Source organism: Martes martes (assembly GCF_963455335.1).
Source record: "Martes martes genome assembly, chromosome: 9".
Classification (NCBI taxonomy): Eukaryota; Metazoa; Chordata; class Mammalia; order Carnivora; family Mustelidae; genus Martes; species Martes martes.
Genome location: NC_137896.1, coordinates 435,719 through 456,086, shown reverse-complemented (window position 1 = coordinate 456,086; position 20,368 = coordinate 435,719). Strand labels below are relative to the sequence as shown.

At 64.3% G+C, this 20,368-nt stretch overlaps 3 protein-coding genes across 6 annotated transcripts in view; 2 read left to right on the top strand and 1 right to left on the bottom strand.

Moving 5' to 3' along the window:
- Nucleotides 1–1,059: 1,059 nt before the first annotated feature.
- Nucleotides 1,060–2,736, top strand: LIME1 (Lck interacting transmembrane adaptor 1). Its single transcript, XM_080814658.1, has 5 exons — nt 1,060–1,257; nt 1,397–1,454; nt 1,527–1,614; nt 1,742–2,106; nt 2,206–2,736. Exons 1-5 carry the CDS (start codon nt 1,160–1,162, stop codon nt 2,527–2,529), a joined length of 933 nt encoding a protein of 310 aa, XP_080670784.1. The 5' UTR covers nt 1,060–1,159; the 3' UTR covers nt 2,530–2,736.
- A 730-nt stretch (nt 2,737–3,466) lies between these two features.
- Nucleotides 3,467–7,166, top strand: SLC2A4RG (SLC2A4 regulator). Of its 4 annotated transcripts, none has more exons than XM_080814607.1 (8): nt 3,467–3,674; nt 3,980–4,134; nt 5,018–5,109; nt 5,549–5,736; nt 5,833–5,909; nt 5,998–6,250; nt 6,335–6,426; nt 6,525–7,166. In XM_080814607.1, exons 1-8 carry the CDS (start codon nt 3,564–3,566, stop codon nt 6,634–6,636), a joined length of 1,080 nt encoding a protein of 359 aa, XP_080670733.1. In that variant the 5' UTR covers nt 3,467–3,563; the 3' UTR covers nt 6,637–7,166. The 4 variants fall into 4 exon arrangements, with proteins under 4 accessions (XP_080670733.1, XP_080670732.1, XP_080670731.1 ...); XM_080814606.1 differs by having other exon boundaries at nt 5,995–6,250; XM_080814605.1 differs by having other exon boundaries at nt 5,809–5,909.
- A 128-nt stretch (nt 7,167–7,294) lies between these two features.
- Nucleotides 7,295–20,368, bottom strand: part of ZBTB46 (zinc finger and BTB domain containing 46) — a 40,444-nt gene continuing 27,370 nt past the window's right edge. The window contains exons 4-5 of the mRNA XM_080814473.1: nt 14,157–14,332; nt 7,295–10,698 (exon numbers count right to left, since the gene is read on the bottom strand). Of these exons, the coding sequence (XP_080670599.1) occupies nt 10,324–10,698; nt 14,157–14,332 (551 nt within the window). The 3' untranslated portion in view covers nt 7,295–10,323. The remainder of the gene's footprint in view (nt 10,699–14,156; nt 14,333–20,368) is intronic.

Genomic DNA, 20,368 nt, shown 5'->3' with positions numbered 1-20,368 from the left:
AGCCTGGGTTCAGCCCCGGGGTTTGGTGACCCCGAGGGCGCCCAGTTTCCGTGCTGTGCCTGTGTCCTTTCCCGCGTGTGCCAATCTCCTGGGGGCTGGAGACCACGTGACTTGGGCTCTGGGAGGGGTGTTGGCCAGCTGCATACACCCACCAGGTGGTGTCTAGACCCTGCACGGGCTGCAGCAGGAGCGATGGCAGCAGAGCACTGGGTGGCTGCGTGGGGAGATGCGGGGAGACACACCTGCACAGGAAGCGAGGTGGGGAGCTCGGCAAGGGCCACACACAGCCATCTCGTGGGGTGCCCAAGCGGCCAGGCCAGTCACCACCAGACAGGGCTGACAAGGAGCCGCTGTGCTGGGGCCTCAGTAAGGGTCTGTTCTGGCCTGCAGCCTGGTCGGGTCCCCACACCCCACAGTGCCCTTCTGGGGGCAGCTGAGGGCTGGGGTCTGGGAGGACCAGGTTGGGCAGCCCAGACCATCTTCTGAGGTAAGCCCGCTCCCTGGGTCTGGGCGGACTGGGCGCTGTGTCTGGAGACACCCCAGCCCAGCAGCTCTGCTAAGATCCCAGGAAGAACGCAGTGCAACGGCAGGGACAGTTGGAGGGGAGGGCGGAGAGCCGGGGACAAGCGGAGCTGGGGGGAGTCTGGCCAGAGCAGCCTTTCCCTGCTCCCGACCCCACCCCTGCCTTTGCAGCCCCTTTGGAACCCAGCTCTGCAGTGGACGACTGGGGGAGCGCTGCCTGAGACTGGCCTGTGTCTCAGAGGGCCAGGGGTGTGACCTCAGGGCCTTCCTAGGCCCCATGTTTAGGTTATGGTGACCACAGCAGGCAACTCCCCTGCCCTTCCTCACGGCCTTGCGAGGTTGCCATCTGGGTCAGCCTGGCCCACTCAGGTACTTGGCGCCAAGCAGAGCACACCTCCATCCATGTCACTAAGAGCCCCCCTCCGGAGGCGGAAGGTGTCTGCCAGGGCTTGGCTCTGTGCTTCTGCAGGAGGGAGGGGCCGCGGAGCCCAGTTTCCTGTGTGCTGAGTCAGTGCCCCAGGGGGCGGAGACAGCCCCGCAGTTTGAGGGGCAGCTGGGGGCTGCCAGGTAGGTGCCCAGCCTCTCCGCCCCAGCACCCCTGTCTTCTCACCCCCAGGGCTACCTGTGGCTTCACGGGATGGGGCCACAGGTGCTCTCAGCCCCTCCTGCCCTCTGGGTCCTTGGGTGCCTTGTCCTGTTCCTCTGGCTGTGGACACTGTGCGCCACCTGCCACAGGTATGTCCATCCCTGGCCTGGGTTTGGTGTGGGGCAGGGCTCCGAGCAGGCTTGGTTCTCTGCATGAGCCTCCCTACCGGGCCTCGTACCAAAAGCCGGCATCTCTGCCTCCCTGGCCTGATGAGACTCTTGCCTCCAGGAAGCCGGTGCAGAGGCGGCAGGCCAGCCCCCGGAGTGGTGTGATGCCAGCAGAAGCAGTGAGTATCAGGCTGTCCCTGGGGCTGGGGCGGGGCCACCACAGGACCAAGACCAACCTTCCTTGCCCCCAGTCCCTGCTGAGACAACAACACCTCTGCACCCTCAGCAAGTCGGACACCAGACTGCATGAGCTGTACCGGGGCCCCAGAGGCTGCCGAGGTGAGCCAAGCCAGGAGGAACCGGGCCTGGGTGATGGGTGGGGCTGGCCCCCTGGAACTGCTCTGGGGTTCCCCAGTCGGTTCCCTGCCCCCCGCCCCAGTAACCTCTGTCTTGACCCCACCCCTAGGCCCACGGCCTGCCAGCATGGATATCCTGCGCCCACAGTGGCTGGACGTGTCTAGAAGCACCAGCAGACCCCTGGCAGCCTTCTCACACTGGGAACTGCCCCGGGCAATGCCGGCTGCCTCCTTACCCTCCGTCTGCCCTGAGGCCACCTATTCCAATGTGGGGCTGGCTGCAATCCCCAGGGCCAGCCTGGCAGCCAACCCCGTGGTATGGGCAGGGGCACGGCTGACAAGCAGCTATGGGAGGCCTGGGCCTGAGGCCAGACCGGAGGTGGCTGAGTATGCTTGTTTCCAGAAGCTCAAGGAAACAGAAGAAGGCACCCAAAGCCTGGGGCAGGGGAAGGCGGAGCTGACCCCAGCTGCCCAGGTAAACTGGAGGGGATGGGGTAGGGTGGGTAGGGCTGTGCAGGTCCTTGAAGGAGTAGACGGTGCTGACCCCTCCTCGGGTTGGCCTCCTCTCCCCCAGGTTGACATCCTGTACTCCAGAGTCAGAAAGCCTAAGAAGAGGGACCCAGGACCTGCCCCAGACCAGCTGGACCCCAAGGGGAGGGGAGTAATTCCGCCTCTGGGAAGTGACCAGTCCTATAAGACCCTCCCACTCAGGGGCCTGGGCAAGGATGATGGCCTCCTTGAAGACGTGTATGAGAGTATCCAGGAGATGGGGACCCTCCCACGGAGCACCTGGAGCCCTCCAGCTCTGGCTGTTAGCAGGAGCGCACCTCTGCAGGGCGTGGAGGCTCCTGGCTTCCCCGGCCTCAACCTGGGGTCTCCAACTCCCCATCTGCCTTGAACAACCCAGCACAGAGTTCCTCCTTCCAAAGTAGCGCCCATCCCCCATTCCCTGCCCCCACCCCCGCCCCGCCCTGAGTTGGCAGCACAAAGTCCAGATCCCAAATCTTCCAGCCCGTGAGGTCCCTGGGGGTCCTGGCTGCCGTGGCCTCTTGGACTCTCCCAAGGTCTTAATAAATCCGCAGCCTAGGAAGGTCGGTACAGCCGCGCCTCACAGCCTGCCTTTCTGGAAGGCCCGGGCAGGTTGGCAGGAGTGTCTGGAAGGGCCCTCCTGCCCGGGGTGTCTGGGCCCAGTCGCCCGAAGCGTGGGCTCGGCTGGTCAGTTCCGGAAGACTGTGGCGAAGGGAGGCAAGTGCTAGGGGTGGTGTTCCCGGGCCAAGTCGGTCTTAGCGCGTGTTGCCGCCGGCCCGCGAGCTGACCGCCCCGGGGTGGGACTTGGACCCTGAACACCGGGGCAGGGCTCCGCCGCCCGGGCCCCGGCGTTACATAAGGCACGCGGGTGGGTGGGCAGTCGTGCGTTACAGAATAACCCGCTCCCGGGAAGCCCGCCAAGGAGACGCGGCCCCTTCCCGGGATCCGGCAGCTCTGCGCGCAGCGAGACCCGCAGGAAAGCCGGCCCTGCCCGGCGGTGGGGGCGCACGGGCAGCCCGGGCTCCCAGGGGCGAGGGGCCGACCCGCACTCGCGGCGCCGCGAGCGCGGCCCTTTCTGCAGGCCGCGCGGCTGCGGCCGGCTCGGGGCAGGGCCTGGGGGCGCGAGCCAATGGGAGCGCGGCTGGCGCGGCCGCGGGCCACCTCGGAATGTTGATACGTCGCGCGGGCCAATGGGCGTGCGCCGGGGGCGGGGCCGCGAGGCGGGGCGCGCGAGCCGCGCGGAGGGGGCGTGGCCGGCCGGCAGCCTCCGGGCCGCGCGGCGCGGGCGGCGGCCGATCGAGGGCGGGGGTCGGCGGCCCCGCCAGCCCGGCCCGGCCCGGCCTGGGGGCCGTGTCCCGAGCGTCCGCCCTCGCCGCTGCAGCCTCGGCGCCCGGCCGGCCGGCCATGGAGGCCGAGCGCCCTCCGCCGCCCGTTCCGGCCTGCGGGCGCCCCCCGCCCCGTGCCGCCGGCCGGGACCCCGCGGCCGCGTCCGTATCGGTGCCCGCGGCGCCGCAGGTACCGGGGGACGGGGCGCCGACCCAACTCCCTCGCCGCAAAGATGGCGTCGGGGCTGCACAAACTTCGGGCCCCCGGGGGCGGGGCGGCGGGGGCGGCCGTGGCGGTCCGCGCGTGTCCGCGGGCCTGGCAGGGCCGGGCCGGGCCGGGCGGCCCCGGGGGCAATTCCCGCCGCACCGCGCCGGGGGCGGGGCCGGGGGCGGGGCCGCGCCGTCCCCACCGGCCGCAACCGGTGGGGGGGGCGGGGGCCGGGAACCCCCCCGTCCGCCGCGCCGCTGCCTGCGCTGAGCCTGCCCCTTCCGCAGGGCCCTGCCGTGGGCGGCGGCTTTGCGGGCTTGGAGTTCGTGCCGCCTCGGGAGCCGGAGCCGCGGGCCGCCGACCTAGGGGCCCCCGGGACGTGGGCGGGGGCGGCGGTGGGGCCCCGGAAGCCGTCGGCGCACATCCCGGTGCCAGCGCAGAGGTGAGCCAGGGTCCGGCGCGCCAGGCCGAGGTGGGCGTGCGCACACGTGCGCTGGTGGGCGCAGGGGTGGTGGGTGGGGCGCGGGCACGTGCCTTCTCGAACCCCACCCCACGGGGCGTGGGGGGCTTCGGCCGCGGGTTTCTGCCCCCTTCCCCAACTCTCCGGCGCCGTAGGAGTGGAGCAGAAATTATCAATATGTTGTGCCCCCGGTGCCCCCCAGCTCTGGGGGCCAGAGTTTAGAGCTGGGAGGGGCCCGGGTCAGTCTCCGTGCACTAGAGCCTGCCCGCTGACGTGAGGCCGAAGGTCCAGGAGTCCTAGGGCTTCTGACTGCCATCTCTTAGCCCTGCCTAGAAGCCGGGGTGCCCCACACCCAAAGCTTCTCAGGTAGAGGCGGGCTCCGGCCTGGCCTGTTGGGGCCTGGGGACCGGCTTGCGCTTGGAGCCCAGTCTCCCCTGGCGGCTGCTGGCTGTTCCCTCCCAGGCCTGGCGCAGGCCCACAGCTGCTGTTGCACAACTGCGATTTGTGTAGGGGGAGGGCCGGGGCTGGCCTGGCCTGCGCTGGGCCAGGAGGTGGGGCCTCAGACCCCTGTCCAGCTCCTGGGCCTGAAGGACCCCCGTGGAACAAAGCCCGGGCTGAAGAGAAGTCAGGCTTCACGGAGACCCCAGCCCAGGCGCTGTTTCTGCTGGTTCCTGGAGATTTGGCGCTGTGTAACCAGAGCTGGGGGTGGAGACGGGCCTCTAGCCCAGCGCCTGGAGGGAGGGAGCTGGCGCACCACACACACACACACACACACACACACACACACAAGTGCCCAGGCCTGCACGTGTGCTGGGCCAGGGGAGGAGCCTGAGCACTTTCTGGACACCACCCGCATCTCTTCCAGGGCCCCCACCGGACAGTCCCGACTGGATGAGGTCATGGCTGCAGCTGCCCTCACGAGTCTGTCCACCAGCCCCCTCCTGCTGGGGGCCCCAGGTGAGACTGCGACATGCGACACCTGGCCTGGGTAGGGAGGGCAGGACCCCTGTCTCTCCGGGCCCCTAGAGTTGCCCACGCCCTGGGGCAAGCAGAACCCCTTTGCCTGGACTCACACCATCTACATAGACCTCTTGAGGCCCAAGACAGACATCAGGACCCCCAGTGCCTCTGAGGCCAGAGCCAGTGTCCCAGGCCTGTGGGCCTGTGACCTGTCCGTTTCCACCCGGCTGGCCAGGCATCTCCCCACATGGGATGTCTGTGTACCCGTCCCTGGGCCGGGAAGGCCAGTCTGCAGGCGGTGAGGGCCGGCTGCTCCCGGCCACTGCCTCCTCCAAAGGACTGTGCTCCCAGGCTTAGAGTGAAGGGCCTGCGGGGGCAGCTCCCATAGTGCAGCCTGAACCAAAGTCCTACCACGGGTGCTGGCGTGTCCCCACAGAGCCTGGCCCGGAGCCCTGGAAGGAGGCCCTGGGGCGGCCCCGGCACAGCGCCAGCAGCAGTGGCAGCAGCGGAGACTGGGGCTGGGATCCGGCCGGTGACCCGTGCTCTCCATCGACCCCCTCGCCCCCGCTGCCCTCTGAGGCAGCCCATTTCCTGTTTGGGGAACCTGCCCCAAGGAAGAGGAAGGTGAGCCTGAGGCGGTCCCCAGGGCGGGGTGGACGCGGCGGCGGGGCCTGACCACCAGCCCTTGTCACCCAGAGCTCAGTGCAGGTCCTGTTCCAGTGTCTGTGGAAGAGGTGTGGGAAGGTGCTGAGCACGGCCTCCGGGATGCAGAGACACATCCGCCTGGTGCACCTGGGGTGCGGCAGGGCCGGCCGGTGGGGGGGGAGGGGGGGCCAAGCCAGGTGGGGCGAGGGCTGCAGCTCGCACCCGCCGTGTCCCCAGCAGGCGGCAGGCGGAGCCGGAGCACAGCGACGGGGAGGAGGACTTCTACTACACAGAGATGGATGTGCTGGCCGACGGGCTGTCCAGCCTGTCCCCTGCGTCCCCCACGGCCTCTGCACCACCCGCCTTCCCCCGCCTGGACCTGCCAGAGCCCCCGACCCTGTCCCGCCTGCTGCGCCCGCTGGCCCTGCCCCCGGTCCCCGTGCTGAGCTCTGGGGCACCCCCTGAGGTGTGCCACGGTGACGACACCTACCAGGTGGGTGAGGCCACAGGCAGCCGCTCCGGGTGAGTCTCAGGGTACTCGGGATGGGGGAGAGGACACAGCTGTGTCTCCTTTCAGGGCTGTCTGGCCCCCATCCGCCTAGAGCCACAGCCCACCACTGTCAGGACCTGTGTGCCAACCCTGCCCTCCAAGCTTGGTGCCAACCTGAGGTGCGTGTGTGGGGAGGGGCCGGGGCAGGTGTGCGGGGGAGGGGGGGGCACGGAGTGTGGCCTGGCATCAGCCCGTGTCTCCTCTGTATCCCCCCCAGGAAGCCCCGTGGCGATGCCAAGAAGTGCCGGAAGGTGTACGGCCTGGAGCGGCGGGACCTGTGGTGCACGGCCTGCCGCTGGAAGAAGGCGTGCCAGCGCTTCCTGGACTGAGCGCCCGCTGGCGCCGCGGCCCGGGGACTCCGCCGGGGAGGAAAGCAGCTGCCGCCGCCCCCAGCCCAGGGCTCTTCCCGCCACAGGGTCTGCTTCTTGATGGTGGGGGAAGTTGGTGACCCTGGACCCCCCCGAGGCTTGGGGGAGGTCCCACCACTCAAAGTGCCTCTGAAGAAACCAGCCTTTTGCACTAAACCTCAGTGGCTGGCCCCGTGGCCCGGGGTCCCCGGGTGGGGGGTGCCGCCTGCCCTGCCTGCCGGCCCACGGCCTTGTCGGGGCCACGTGGGGGCCGGTCTGTGATGCACTTCGAGGGGTCCCTGCGGGGGGCCGCCCGCCCTGCCTGTCAGCCCATGGACTTGTGGGGACCGGTCTGTGATGCACTTTGAGGGGTGTCGTGGGGGCCTCCCCTGCCCGCACTTAACCCAGCGGTTCCGGGGGTGACGTTTGTGTCGTGTTTGTGAAGCTCAGGTGTCTCGAGTCTGGGCCGCGCCAGGCAAGGAGAAAAATTAAAGATTTGGGTTTTTCCAGAAGCCGCGTCTGCGTCCTGGGCGGGGACCGCGACCCTGCCACGGCAGGGGTGGTGGGTGGGCAGACCCGGGAGGCCCTGACACAGGAGGAGGGCACGCCGTGAAAGACTCAGGAGGCGTCCGCTCGAGCAGCAGTTTCCCAGTTTATTGGAAGTGGAAGCTTTGCGAGGAGGTTGAAACTGACCCGTCACAGGAAGGAGAGCCCTGGGCAGGCCCAGAGCGGCCCTGCAGACCGGAAGGGGCCGTCCCCTGCCCTGCGGCTGCAGACCGCAGAGGCTGTGATTTTCTGCCGACCGATCACAGACGTCTCTTCTCCCAAACAGGAAACACATCTCCAGTACAAACACAGGCGTAGGGTAATCACTATAAAGTGGGTAGAATATAGGTGGCCCCCAAGGGGGGGAAAACAACAGTTTTCAAGCACTGCCCTTGTCTGTTTTGCTTTTGTTGACAGGTTGAGAGCATGTTGGAAAAATAAATATTTAGGAAAAGCGCACACACAGCGCCCTCGCTACAAGGAGTTCTGGAAGGGACACACACAAAACACAGTATAGAACCCAGAAAATAAAACCAACCAGTAAGTATGGCTTTCTTAAGCGTCGCACACGTCACAGAATGAGCGAAAATAAGATAATCTTTCATCATATTGCAAAAAGTTCCAGTTTTTGCATTTTCTCAGAGTTTCTTTTTTAAAAAGGAAGATGTGCAAAGTCGGAAGGAGTAGCTGTGTCTCGAGTCGAGGTCCCTATTCAGTCCTGGCAGTGTTACGACCGTTTCCCAAAACCCAGAGTCCAAACATACAACCTGGTCAGGATCCAGAGCTTGATACGAAAGTCCTACGGGTTCCCTGTCCCCCCACCCCAAAGAACTCACCACTCAACGCACTGCATTTTCCACTTTGGTGTTGCAAACACCAAAATACAGACAGACACAAACAAAAAAGTACAAAACGTGAAATGTAATCTACACATTTTTTTTCCTCTTCATAAAAAAATATTTATTAGGTTTAAACATTGATTTAAAAAAAAAAACCAGTCACGTAAAAAAACCCTTCATCACAGGTCTTCCCTCCACGCCTCCTGAGCGGGGCGCGTTCACCTCCACGGACTGCGGCCAGCCGCCCGGTGCACGCCCGGCGGACTGGGTGGGCAGGGGTGGGGCCCTCGGTTTTCCAGTACAGTGTTGGTTTTAAGGAAGAAAATGCCCCTGTGGCACTGACAGCGACCCCCCGAAAACATCAGCAAGGGTGGTCCGGAGCAGGGAGCGGGCGGGTCAGAGAGAGCGAGATGTCCTGAGTGCGAGGCAGAGGTGGCCCAGGGTGTGGGCGGGACGGCCTGAGCGGTGGGACCAGTACAAAACCCAGAGACACTGTTGGTAGCAAAGGTCTGGTTTCCAAATACATTTGTAAGAAAGGAGGTCTGTTTAGAAAAGGGGTCAGAAAGTCGGGGAGGTACACAGTTCTGAGGGCCCCGTGAGGGGTGCAGCCCGGGGCCTCACTGGTGAAAGGCAGCAAGGGAAGTGTGTCCCAGAGCCCTGCACTGGCCTCGCCACTTCCGTGTCAGGAAGGGCGGGCTTCGTCCCCACGTCCCCACGGAGGACAGGAATGCGGGCGGCCCCGTCCGCGCCCTCTACCTGGGGGTGCCCGGCTCCCCGGCAGCCGCCCCGGGCGAGCACTCCAGGCCACCACCGGAACCCAAGTTAGGGACTCGTGGGATTCTCCTGTTTCCACCTAAAAAGAATAGATGTGACTCGGCGGCCAGCCCCAGGGCAGCTGACAGCCCGCGGACAAAGAGAACGAGAACGCGGTCTTCAGCGGGGGCCTCCGCCGGGCGGGCGCAGGGCGGAATGTCTGAGTAGAGCAGTGCGGTTCCCGGCGGCCGGGCGGGAAGGGGACAGACCAGGGCGGGTCCTGCGGCCCAGGGGACGGTCCTCCCTGCGGGGCCCTCGCTTTTCACTCCGAAAACACCGGAGCCATGAAGAGGCGGTGAGCTCATCTCCAGAGACGACGGACGGACCGACAAGCGGAAGGTAAGACAACGCCAGGCTTCGTCACGTCAGAAAAATAATGCCAACAACGTGATTGCATGGAACTACCTCAAATACGTCTCTGACGACTTCAAAAGTTTGGTTACCCACGCGGGGAGGTGTGAGCAGCACGTGGCAGTCAGGTCCCCCCGCCCCCACTGTTAGCAGCAACAAGGCAAGGGCACCCGGGGGGGTGAGCGGGAGCGGCCTGGGCACGACGGCGGGGCCGAGGGGCCGAGGCTGCCCCGGGCTCCCCAAGGAAGTGCACGCGGAACGGAGAGCCCAGGCGCCCCAAAGGGACCTGAGTGGCCGGCAGCGGGGAGCTCTGAGCCCTGCACCAGAGGAGCGTGGCGTGTCGGTCCCCCCCGCCCCGGCCGCCTCCACGGGAAGATAGCACCTGGGAGGCCTCGGCCCTGGCCGGGGCTTCTGCGGCTGTTCGATGGGAAGCACCAAAGCCCAGAGGCGGGAGGGCCCCGGGGCTTCCTGGACACTGGGCCTGGGTTCCGCGAGGAACGGCCACGACTGCGGCAGAAGGCTGCGGCGGTGGCCGTAGGCAGTGACCAGGCTGCTGAGAAAGGGCGAGCAGAGCAGGGGCGGGGGGGGGGCGGACTCCAGCACTGGACATCGGATGTATGCAACACCTTCCTTAACGTCCCTTGGACCTGTGGCCTCGGGGACGACGCTCAGGACCCCGACCAGCCCCGACCGTGACCTGGCCATCGGGCCATCGTGTGTCCTGAGGCCCGGCTGGCCACATGGGCTCCCTTGATGCCCTAGTCACGCGTACCTGCCGGGGACCCTCCCTTCGCCCCCGCAGACACGAGGGAACGTGTGCTCTCCCTCTGCTCAAACCCACCCTGTGCCCCCCAATGTCCTGTTCGGTCCCGGAGCCCCGAATCACTGGGGTCATGCCTGCCTCAGGGCCCGCGGGCTTCTGTGTGCGCCTGGGGGCGGGAGCAGAACAGAGGGGGGTCAGCGTGGTCTGGCCCCAGGCGAGAGCAGATCCCTAGGGAAACACGCGTGCACACGCACACACACACACGCGCACACGTGTGCACACACACACGCATGGTGGAGGGGTGGCACGGCCACGGCCCCGCCCCCAGGAGGGGTGGCACGGCCCCCGCCCCGCGGCCTAGGAGATCCAGGAGAAGTCCTTGTCAGGTGCGCCCGGGGGGCTGCCGGGTCCCCGCGGTGAGTCCTCGTCCTCCTTCTCGGCCACCAGCAGCGCGTCCTCGTGGGCCAGGCCCACCTCGTCCTCGTCTTCACACAGCTCCTCCTCGCCCTCCCCCCGCGGGTCGTCCGGGTCTTCCAGGTAGGGCCCATCGCCTGGGAACAGCTCGGGGGAGCCCTCAGTGCCACCGCCGTCCAGGGGCCCAGCCACGCCTCGGCCCGCGCAGTCAGCACAGATGCCGTGACGCCGCGAGCCATGCTTGATGCCCACGCTGGCGGCTGACATGAACACGCGGCTGCACAACTTGCACACGTACTTCTTGTCCTTGCTGTGGACCTGCGGGGGAGGGGGCGCGGATGGGCAGTCAGTGCGGGGGGATGGGTGGTCACGAGGAGAAGGGGGAGGGGTGGTCGGTGTGGGGGGACGGGCTGTCGGTGTGGGGGGATGGGCGGTCAGTGAGGGGGTGATAGGTGGTCAGCGTCGGGAATGGGGAGGGGGCAGTCAGTGCGGGGGGACGGGCGGGCGGCGCGGGGAGCAGAAGGCTGCAATTTTAATTCCTCCGGTTTCTCGGAGTTCTCTGCTGTTCCAGAGCAGTCAAGTAAGTGAACACACAGCGAGCGGTGTCAGGGCCGCAAAGGTTCGCTGAGCTGCTGCGTCCTCCCCCACACCCGGAACACACCCTCACCCACGGGTCCCTGTCCCGGGGGCTGGGCCCTTGGAAGGGGCCCCTTCCCCGGCCTGGCCGGAGGGCTCCTTGTCGCCCAGCGCAGGGGCTCCACAGGCGGCCGCGAACGGTCCCCGCCCACGGAGACCACCGCTCCACGGTTCGTGGCCACCCAGCGTCCGCTGGCTGGGCCCCCACACGTCCTGAATCTAGACACGGAGCCTCAAACGACGCGGTCCCCGGGACCGTCCCGTTTGTCTCTTCCGTTTTTCTATTTTCCAGCCGGGCCCCCTCGACCCTCCCCCGACAGAAGCGGTTCTGGGAGCCGGCCAGGTGCGCCGGCGGGGGCAGCGTCCACGGACGCCCCTCAAGACCCAGGGCTCCCGCGCCGGGAGCCGGGGGCTGTGCCAGGACGGCCCGGAGCGATGAAGGCATTGCGGGGAGCCCCTTGGCCGGCACCAGATGGTCGGGCACCGGTCCTGACGAGCACGTGGAGGAGGGAGGGAGGCTGTGGGCACCGTGGCAGCCCAGGGCTCGTCCTCGATGGGAGGCTGCTCCTGAGACCCCACCGTCCGGAGGACTCCCGCTGCACGGGGACCGGCGTCCGCCCAAGGGGACGCCAAGTGCCCCTACTGCCACCTGCTGGCAGACGCTCAGCAGCTTCTCGGGGTCGGGGGCTCCCCACAACGAAAGAGGAAGACACAGAGCCTCTTCTCAGAAAAAGGCAAACCTGCACACATTTTAAGTACATTTTCAGGGATTTATGTTCCTCCCTGAAGCCCAAGCAGGACCCCAGGGTGGAAATCTAGCCCCATCCCAGGTCAACGGCAATGACCACGCAGAGCCTCCGACGGGACCGTCTCCCGCAGCAGGGAAAGCCGTCGCAACCTGCAGAGCGACAGCCTCCGGCACCTGAGTGCGACCAACAAGCCACTGTTCACCTCTGAGTAGAATAGTGTGGGCATCGGCGCATGTGTCCCCCCAAGTTTCCGTGGTAACGTGAGCCTCCGTGGCTCTCAGGGTGGGCTCCGCAGAGGGGCCACACGGACGAAAGGCTCTGCAGTCGGTGGCGTCAAGTCAGCCGCAGTGACTGCCTCACAGACCTGCCGTCCAGGCCGGGGCTACCGCCTCCCCCGCGGCTGGACCCCACGACGGGGGTGGGGGGTCACCGCAGGCCGGGCCATGGGACATCCCTCCGTCAGCGGGGCTGGGCCCCCCACCTCGTGGGGCTGTCCCCCCTCCAGCTTGGCCACCCGGCCTCACAGGAGCCTTCCTAGGCGTCCTCACCCCCAAATAAGAGCCCCCACCGGGCTGGAAAGATGAAACAGCCAGTAAGGTTGCCCCGTGCAGAGAGCCAGTGGGGGTCCAAGCAGAGTAAATCCGGAGGCGACCCCAAAGTGAGGCAGAGCCCCCCACGCACCCCAGATGGACACACACAGGCAAAGACCCCACTCATCCACACGGCTCCCCTCACCAGCGGCCAGGCCTGAGGGTGTCACCCGGCCCTCCCCCAGCCACCTGCTGCCCTTGCGCTAGGGCACCCCTGGGTCACCCTCACCACGACCAATACAGCCCTCCCACACCTCCTAGGAGTTCTCAGCATGCTGCAGGGTCAGCCAAGTCTGAGCCCTGCGGACAACTCCTGACACCTTGCAGATTCCCAGACTCATGACATCACCCTGATGCCCTCTCCCAGCCCCTGTGGCACAGGCTGAGAGCTCTGGGCATCTGCCACCCAGGTCCGCCTCCACCACGTCAGCCCTGCAAGCTCCAGCTGGCCCCACCCTCACCCTGAACCCCGCCTTGAGTGTGTGTCTCAAGAAGATGACACTGTGCACAACCTTGTGGTCCAGCCCTGGCCCCCATGGCTTATCTCACCTGCCCAAGGCTCCCTTGCCCTGTGTGTTTTGGCAAATCTGCCTCCGTGTTTCAAGGACGACCTTCTCCTATCGCTCCTTGACCGAGCAAATGCATCCGTTCAGTACCTGGCGGCTGGGTGCCCACCACTGCCAGGTAACCCAACCCTTACAAGGCCATGGGGGAGCCAGGGGGGTCCCACCATGACTTGGAGCCAGGGCACTGGAGGAAGTGACATGGGACACGAGGGGCCCAGGGCAGGGGTCCCGGCAGGGGAGGAAGCACTTGCCAAGGCCTGGTTGGAGCCAAAGCTAAGCCGAGCTCTGGGGCTGGGGGTGCTATGGCCCACCTGCTTTCTGCCCCAAGTCTCAGGGGGTGGAGCTTCTCAGAAAGGGTGGGGGTCAACATGGCTCCACCTACTCAACTGGCCTTCCCCCTGCAGAGCAGAACCTGCTTTAGGGCTTCCCATGGCCTTCTGGGCACCCCACATCATCATCCCAGCTTCCTGGACCTCTCAGCCCGGCACAGAGTGGGCCCAGCTGACCCCATGAGGACCCCATGCTAACTACCCTCCACTGACCATCATGCCAACCCCATGCTGACCCTGTGACAACCCACGCTGACCCCATGCTGACCCCATGATGACCCTATGACAACCCACGCAACCCCATGCTGACCCCATGATGACCCTGTGATGACCCATGCCGACCCCGTGACAACCCACGCTGACCCATGCTGACCCATGATGATCCACACTGACTCCACACTGACCGATGACAATCCGCGCTGACCCCCATGCTGACCCTGTGATGACCCATGCTGACCCCATGACAACCCATGCTGACCCATGCTAACCATGTGATGACCCACACTGACCCCACGCTGACCCATGACAATCCATGCTGACCCCAGGCCTACTCCATGCGACACTGTGGTGACCCACACTGACCCCATGCTGACCCTGTGACGACCCATGGTGGTCCCATGCCGAACCCGTGCTGACCCTGTGATGACCCATGTTGACCCCACGATGACACCATGCCAACCCCATGCAACCTTGTGACGACCCACGCTGACCCCATCCTGACCCCGTGATGACCCTATGACGACCCACGCTAACCCCATGCTGACCCTGTGATGACCCAACTGACCCCATGCTGACCCGTGATGACCCATGCTGACCCGTGCCGACCCTGTGATGACCCCTGCGACCCCTGCGCTGACCTTGTGATGACCCACGCCGACCCCGTGCTGACCCCCCGCCCCCACTCACCAGCGTGTGCCGCTTCATGTGCTCTCGCCGCGTGAACTTCTTGCCGCAGATCTCGCAGGGGTAGGGCCGCTCCCCCGTGTGGGAGCGCATGTGCCGCTTGAGGATGCACTGGTGCATGGCCGAGAAGCTGCAGTAGGGGCACTTGAACTTCTTTCTGATCACGGTGAACTCGTTGACTGAAAGACAGCAGACCCGCGAAGTCGGTGAGTCGCCTGCCGCCGCGAAGCCCGCCCAGACGCCCCCATGAGGGCCCGCGCGTCCCGCCGCAGGTCGGAGGCCGTTGCTTCCAGCACCGCCGGCCACAGGGCCGTGAGTGTCTGAGACCCCGTGAGCTCCGCACACGCCGTCATAACGGAGAGCGACAGTGTGACGACACATGAAGCCGGAGTCCGGACCCCAGCCTGCAGCTCCGCTCAAGCCCGCGGGCTGCTGGGGGCCAGGAGCCACCGGGCAGAGCTGGCCCCTCCAGGCACCCGCAGGCCGGCGGCACTTTTAATGTCCGACGGAAGGTGCCGTCTAGCAGCTGGGGGCACAGCTGAGTGAGAGGCTCGGGTCAGCCCCCAATGTGCAGCAGGACCGCTGAGTGGCCTCTGTCCCGGGCGTGACTCCTCCCACCCATTCTGCCTGCATTTCAGGGAGCGATGCCACGGGCCCCAGAGGGGTCATCCTGTGACCTGCTCAAGCGCACGGCAGCGGCCGCATCGCACACCAGGACGCGGCCACACCCTCAGAGGCACCTTGCCCCACACGCCAGGGCATCTCCTGGTGGGGATCATGGGGGCTGGGGTCCCATGCATCAGACCCACTGTGCAGTGCCCCACCAAGCACGGGGCAGCTTATCCTGAGTGGTGCCCTCGGCGATGGGCACCCCCAGACACCACAGTTAGCCCCTCTGGAACACGCAGAGCCTCCACCCAGTAACCCCATTAACCTCGAGGCCTGGAAGCAGTCGTCCCAGACTTCACCAGGATCACTGGGAGCGGCCAGGGCCTGGGATCTCACTTCCTGCCACACAAGGAGCCCGGTGGTCGACACCTGTCCAGACGCATTTTCCCAGGGCTCTCACACTCTATAGCCCGGATGGCACCTGGCCGGCTGCACATGGCACCAGCACCCCAAACACAGGCCAAAGGTCCCCACAGTCATGAACACTGGCCAAAGCCAAAGGCAGGCTGCTGGAATGAACCCCAGGAGGGGTGTGGACACCATCAGCCCAGCGGTCGTCCACTGGGTCCTCCGATCCCTACCAAATGTCCAAGTGTGGCAGGCCCTGGCCACAGTCACCACTGCCCCTGGAGGTGCCCAGGCAGAGATAAGAAAACAAATGCCCCAGAGTGACACAACCCAAGACAGCGGGACCCAGCAAAGCTGAGGTGACTCAGAGCCTGGGTCCCTCTTGCAGGAGGGAAGGAGCCAGTCTACTGGAAGGATGACCACCTGTCCCCACAACCGTGGGCCGCCCACCATGCCGCCCAGTAGCAGGGGCCCTCACTGCCATCTCCGTGAGCCATGCCCATGGCCCCGAGACCCATTCTGTTGTTCATGCCCCAGCCATTGACATGTCACCATGGAAACGACACCAACAGGGGTGCAGAGTGGCATGAAGCACACTGGCTCCTGGACTCCCCATGCCGAGCTGGCCCTCACCGCTGCACCTCTGCCTCTAACACACGCCCGCTTCAGTGTGTGGAAACGCTAAGTGTTGCTCTCTCTGCTCTACGCTCAACGTGGGGCTCGAACTCACAACTCTGAGATCAAGAGTCGCACGCTTCATGACCGAGCCAGCCGGACGCCCCAGAGCAGTCTCCAACTTTTTAAAAAAGTATTTCTTGCATGAACCCTTAAAGGGCATCTAAATATGCAAGCAACCCGGATTTCTTTTATTTCCGCGGGTGGTGGTGCGAGCCCGTTGTCCTACCGTGTACCTAGAGCTCCAGGCCCTGGTGTGAGAGTTGGTCCTCACAGGACACCCTTCCAGGATGACCTCTAGGCATCCTCAGGCCACCACGGCCCCAACGCTAGGCTGTGTGGACTTGATCACAGCTCACAACCGACGCCACCGCCTGGAGCCTGGCCGCCCGCTCGCCTCGTGGTCTCCGTGCCCCAAGAGGGACGCTGCACCCCCCCCACGCCTCTCTCGGAATCTGTCCTGGCCAAGGCAGTACAGCATTTGCTCACCATCAGAAGCTCCGCCCATGCGTTTGCTCGCACAGGGTCGCGTGTGCGTGCGTGTGGCGGGAGCTGGGGGCGGGAGGGACGCCGCAGCCGTGCCGCGGGGAAGACAGCAAAACCAGGAGGCCGCAGGGAGCACAGAAGGCACGTGGCAGCACGCGTGGGCCCCGCGTCCCGCCCACGAGGACAACCTCAGCTAACAGCTCAGCGTCTGACCTCGAGTCTCCTTTCTATGCACAAACAGGTTCTAGATCGCAGACTGGAACGGTGACGTACAGTCACGCAGGCCACATTCCGCTAACACGCGGTGGCCGGCTGTCCACGCCGCCATTTCAGCGGCGGCCCGCACGCGTCTGGGGCCCTCACTGACCCAGCGGAGAGCTTCCTGCCGGACGCCCAGGCCGCGCCCGCCGCTCGGGCCCGCGCACGAGTCCATGAGCTCCCCGCCGGGCACACCGCTCCTCGCCTCCTCCACGCACAGCCTGAGAAGAGGCACGGGCCGAGCTGCCGCCGCCTCCCCCCCGCGCAGCTGTCCTGTCTGCTGCCCTCGGCCGAGGTGCAGGGAGGAGCCCCGAAGCCACGCGGGTGTGACGGACATCGGTCCCCGCTGTCGCCGTACGCGCTCTGCAAGCGTGGCCTCTGGGCTCGGGGAGAGAGCTGCAGGAGTTTCTGGGGTGTCCGTGCAGCCAGAGGGGAGCTGCCCTTCCTAAGGGAGGGCCTCGAGCCAGGGGGAGCTCAGGTTGCGGTCCCCGGAGCAGGGCCTCCAGCACCCCCACCGCGGGACCGCGTCAGGGAAGCCGCGGCCCGCACACCTGATGCAGCCGGGCCGGCCCGCAGACCAGGCCTGCCGGGGCCCGCCCCCTCGGCTCTGCGCCGCCAGTCCTCCCCAGCGGTTCTCGGAGGCACGGTGATCCCACTTTTCATCTTACACCAAATAAAGCAAAGGCACCACCCACTCTGGGATGAAGGGGAGAAGAGGAAGTGAACTCTTACGTTATTTTATTTAAAGCAACCTTTTTTGAGAATATTTGTGCATGGCCTCTATTCTGCTTCTATAAACACGCAAGTTAAAATGCCGAATTACGTATTCCAGCCTTCTGTGTTTAACAACTCGGACTTACACGTGACAAAGAATTGATTTCCATGCAGAAGGGCTTCACTTTTTTCCCTAGAAAAACAATCTACCATGCACAGGCGTGAGTGTGGCTGTTCGTCAGGGACCCTCCCTGGCTGGGAAGAGAACCCACGCGGGGCTCCGGACACTTAAAACGCACACTTTCTGAAGCAAAGATGACGATGTTGGCATTTTCTTATGTTAGTTTCCTGCCTCCACCGGACACCAGGAACGGGGCAGTCGAAGGCACCACAGAGCTTCCCGTCACAGCTGGGGAGCCAGTCTGGGACCCAGGTGTCGCAGGGCTGTACCCCTCTGGAGGCTCCAGGGAGGGTCCTTCCTGCCCTTCCAGCTCCTGAGGGTCCGGGCGTGCTGGACTTGTGGCCACATCTTCCCATCTCCACCTCCTTCGTGTGGCTTCTCCGTGTCTGGGTCTCTCCTCTTCTGTCTCTTATAAGGACACTTGTCATTGGATTTAGGTCCAACTTGGATATTCCAAGATGGTCTGATGTAGTTATATCTGCAAAGATCCTTCTTCCCACATAGGGTCACACCCACAGGTTCTGGGGATTAGGATGAGGACGCAGCCCTGGCGTGGGGGACACCATTCCGCCACCTCCGGGACGAACAGCGCCGTGAGCACGAAGGGGAATCGTCATTGGCTGTCGTGATCGAAACAACTTCTTCTTGGAAAGAACCTAGCACTTCCAGAACCTGTGACTTACAGTCTGTGTGTGTTCGGAAAACTCGCCACAGCACACGGTTTCCTTCCCATAAACACTAACAGAGCCTGAGAAGGTCAGCGGTGACAGCGCCACTGAAATGATGGAAAAGCACAAACCCCGTCCGACCGAAGCAGACGCTCGTGGCCGCTCTGCCCGAACCCGAAGCCCTCCCTGAGACGGAGCGCTCTGGCGCGCACAGGAAGCTTGTAACCAAGAAGCAGGTTCCGATGCCGCGCCGGACTCCGCAGAGCAAGCCGCTCGGTGACACCTGACTCCAGTGTCGCAGAAGCGCATCTGTAGGAGGGCCGCTCGGCCGCCGCCGCTTGTCCTTGACCCCCACCCCCACCCCTCGCAGCCCCTCAGGAGGGTCGGACCCGCCGGACAAGCAAACACTCCGGAACCGTTTCATATCACCTCAAAGCCTCCAGGGAGCCGCTGGCGACGCGGACAGGATCTGCCGACGGTTGCGCGAGGGCGGCTTCTCCGGAAGGCGCACGAGTCTTCCCTCACATGACCATCGCACTTCTACTCGTCTTCTGACTGTCATTTCCAAACGATGCACTTCAAGTGCATTTCAGAAACAGGTTCAGACAGGAACCCCACTTCGTTTTTCCGATAATAAGTTTATTAGGCTTTTTTTGGTGTTATTTGCCGATTATTTTGTGTTAGAACATAGTGAAGCTCTGATGTGTCCAAACTACTTTTGAAAGGTTTTTTTAACCCTACAGGAAGTGCATACAGCTGACTTGCATGCAGCTCAGTGAACGTTGACCTCTGCACAGCCCCGGCACCCTGAAGGCACCCCCCAGTCCCCTCCTCGTCGATATCCCCCCACAGGCAATGACTGCTTTGCCCTCCATCACCAGACATCTGCTTTGGGACCTCGCATTTGTGGGATCACACACTCAGGTTCAGCCTTATGCACTCAGCAGAGTCAGCGAAAGTCACCTCGAGGCTGTCTGGAGCCGTGGCTTGCTCTCGCTTGCTGCTATGCTGTATTCCATGGTGCGACACCCCCCCCCCCGCAACCAGCGTGCGCCAAGGGGCACCCGACCTCATGGACCGTGGTGCTCAGATGGCTCCCAGACACGTCTTCTGCTGAACAGGCTCTCATTCCTCTTGGGCATACACCTAACAGAGGGCTGTCTGGGCCACAGGGAACTGGCACGTTCCATTTCGGCAGACGGGGCGGGCGGTGTTTCACGTGGCCGCATCGGTCTACGTCCCCTCCAGCAGCGCACGACCATCCCGGCTGCTGTGTCTTTGCAGAGGCCTGGCTCGGGCAGTCTGTAGGTCTCTGTCCTCTGGCCTGACGCACACCGCGAGGCTGTCGTCTGCATGTCCGACCCACTGAAGGCACCGAGTCCGCTGGTAACGAGCTCACTCAGGTCTCTTTCTTGATTTACTAAGCTGCCTCTTTCTCAGATGTTTTTAAAGTTTCATGTATTCTGAATATGAATCTTTTGTCAGATATATTTGCTGCAAACATTTTCTCCAGCCTCTGACTGGTCCTTTTACTCTCTGAACAGCATCTTTAGTGGAAAAATTTGTGATTTTCACCATGTCCACTTAGACAAGGGCTTTTTTTTTTTTTTAAGATTTTATTTACTTATTTGACAGAGAGACAGAGATCACAAGTAGGCGGAGAGGCAGGCAGAGAGAGAGGGGGAAGCAGGCTCCCCGCCAAGCAGAGAGCCCGATGCGGGGCTCGATCCCAGGACCCTGAGATCACGTCCTGAGCTGAAGACAGAGGCTTTAACCCACTGAGCCACCCAGGCGCCCCTAGACAAGGGCTTTTTATGAGCTTCTTGAAAACCACCGCCGTGATCATGAAGCTACTGTCCTCGGTCGTCCTCTCCAAAACCATTCACTTTCTGTAATTAGGCTGATGATGCATCCCAAATTAATCTTTGTGCCTGGTATGAGTTAGAAGTCAAGATTCGTTTTTCTCAACATCCAAAGCACTCAGGATCACATACTGAAAAGACTGCCCGGCCTTGGGGCACGGCCGAGGCGCCTCCGCCCAGGCCAGGGGTCAGACCGTGTGGTCTGTGCAGACTCTGCCTGTGGCCGGCTCCCTGGTGATTCTGCCACGAGGTGGACAGCCTCTTCCAGCATCCTCTTCCCCGGCTGTCTGTGACAGCCACGCCTTTCCTCAAGCATCCCGATGCTCGCCGTCGGGGCCCTGGGACCGCCCCTCG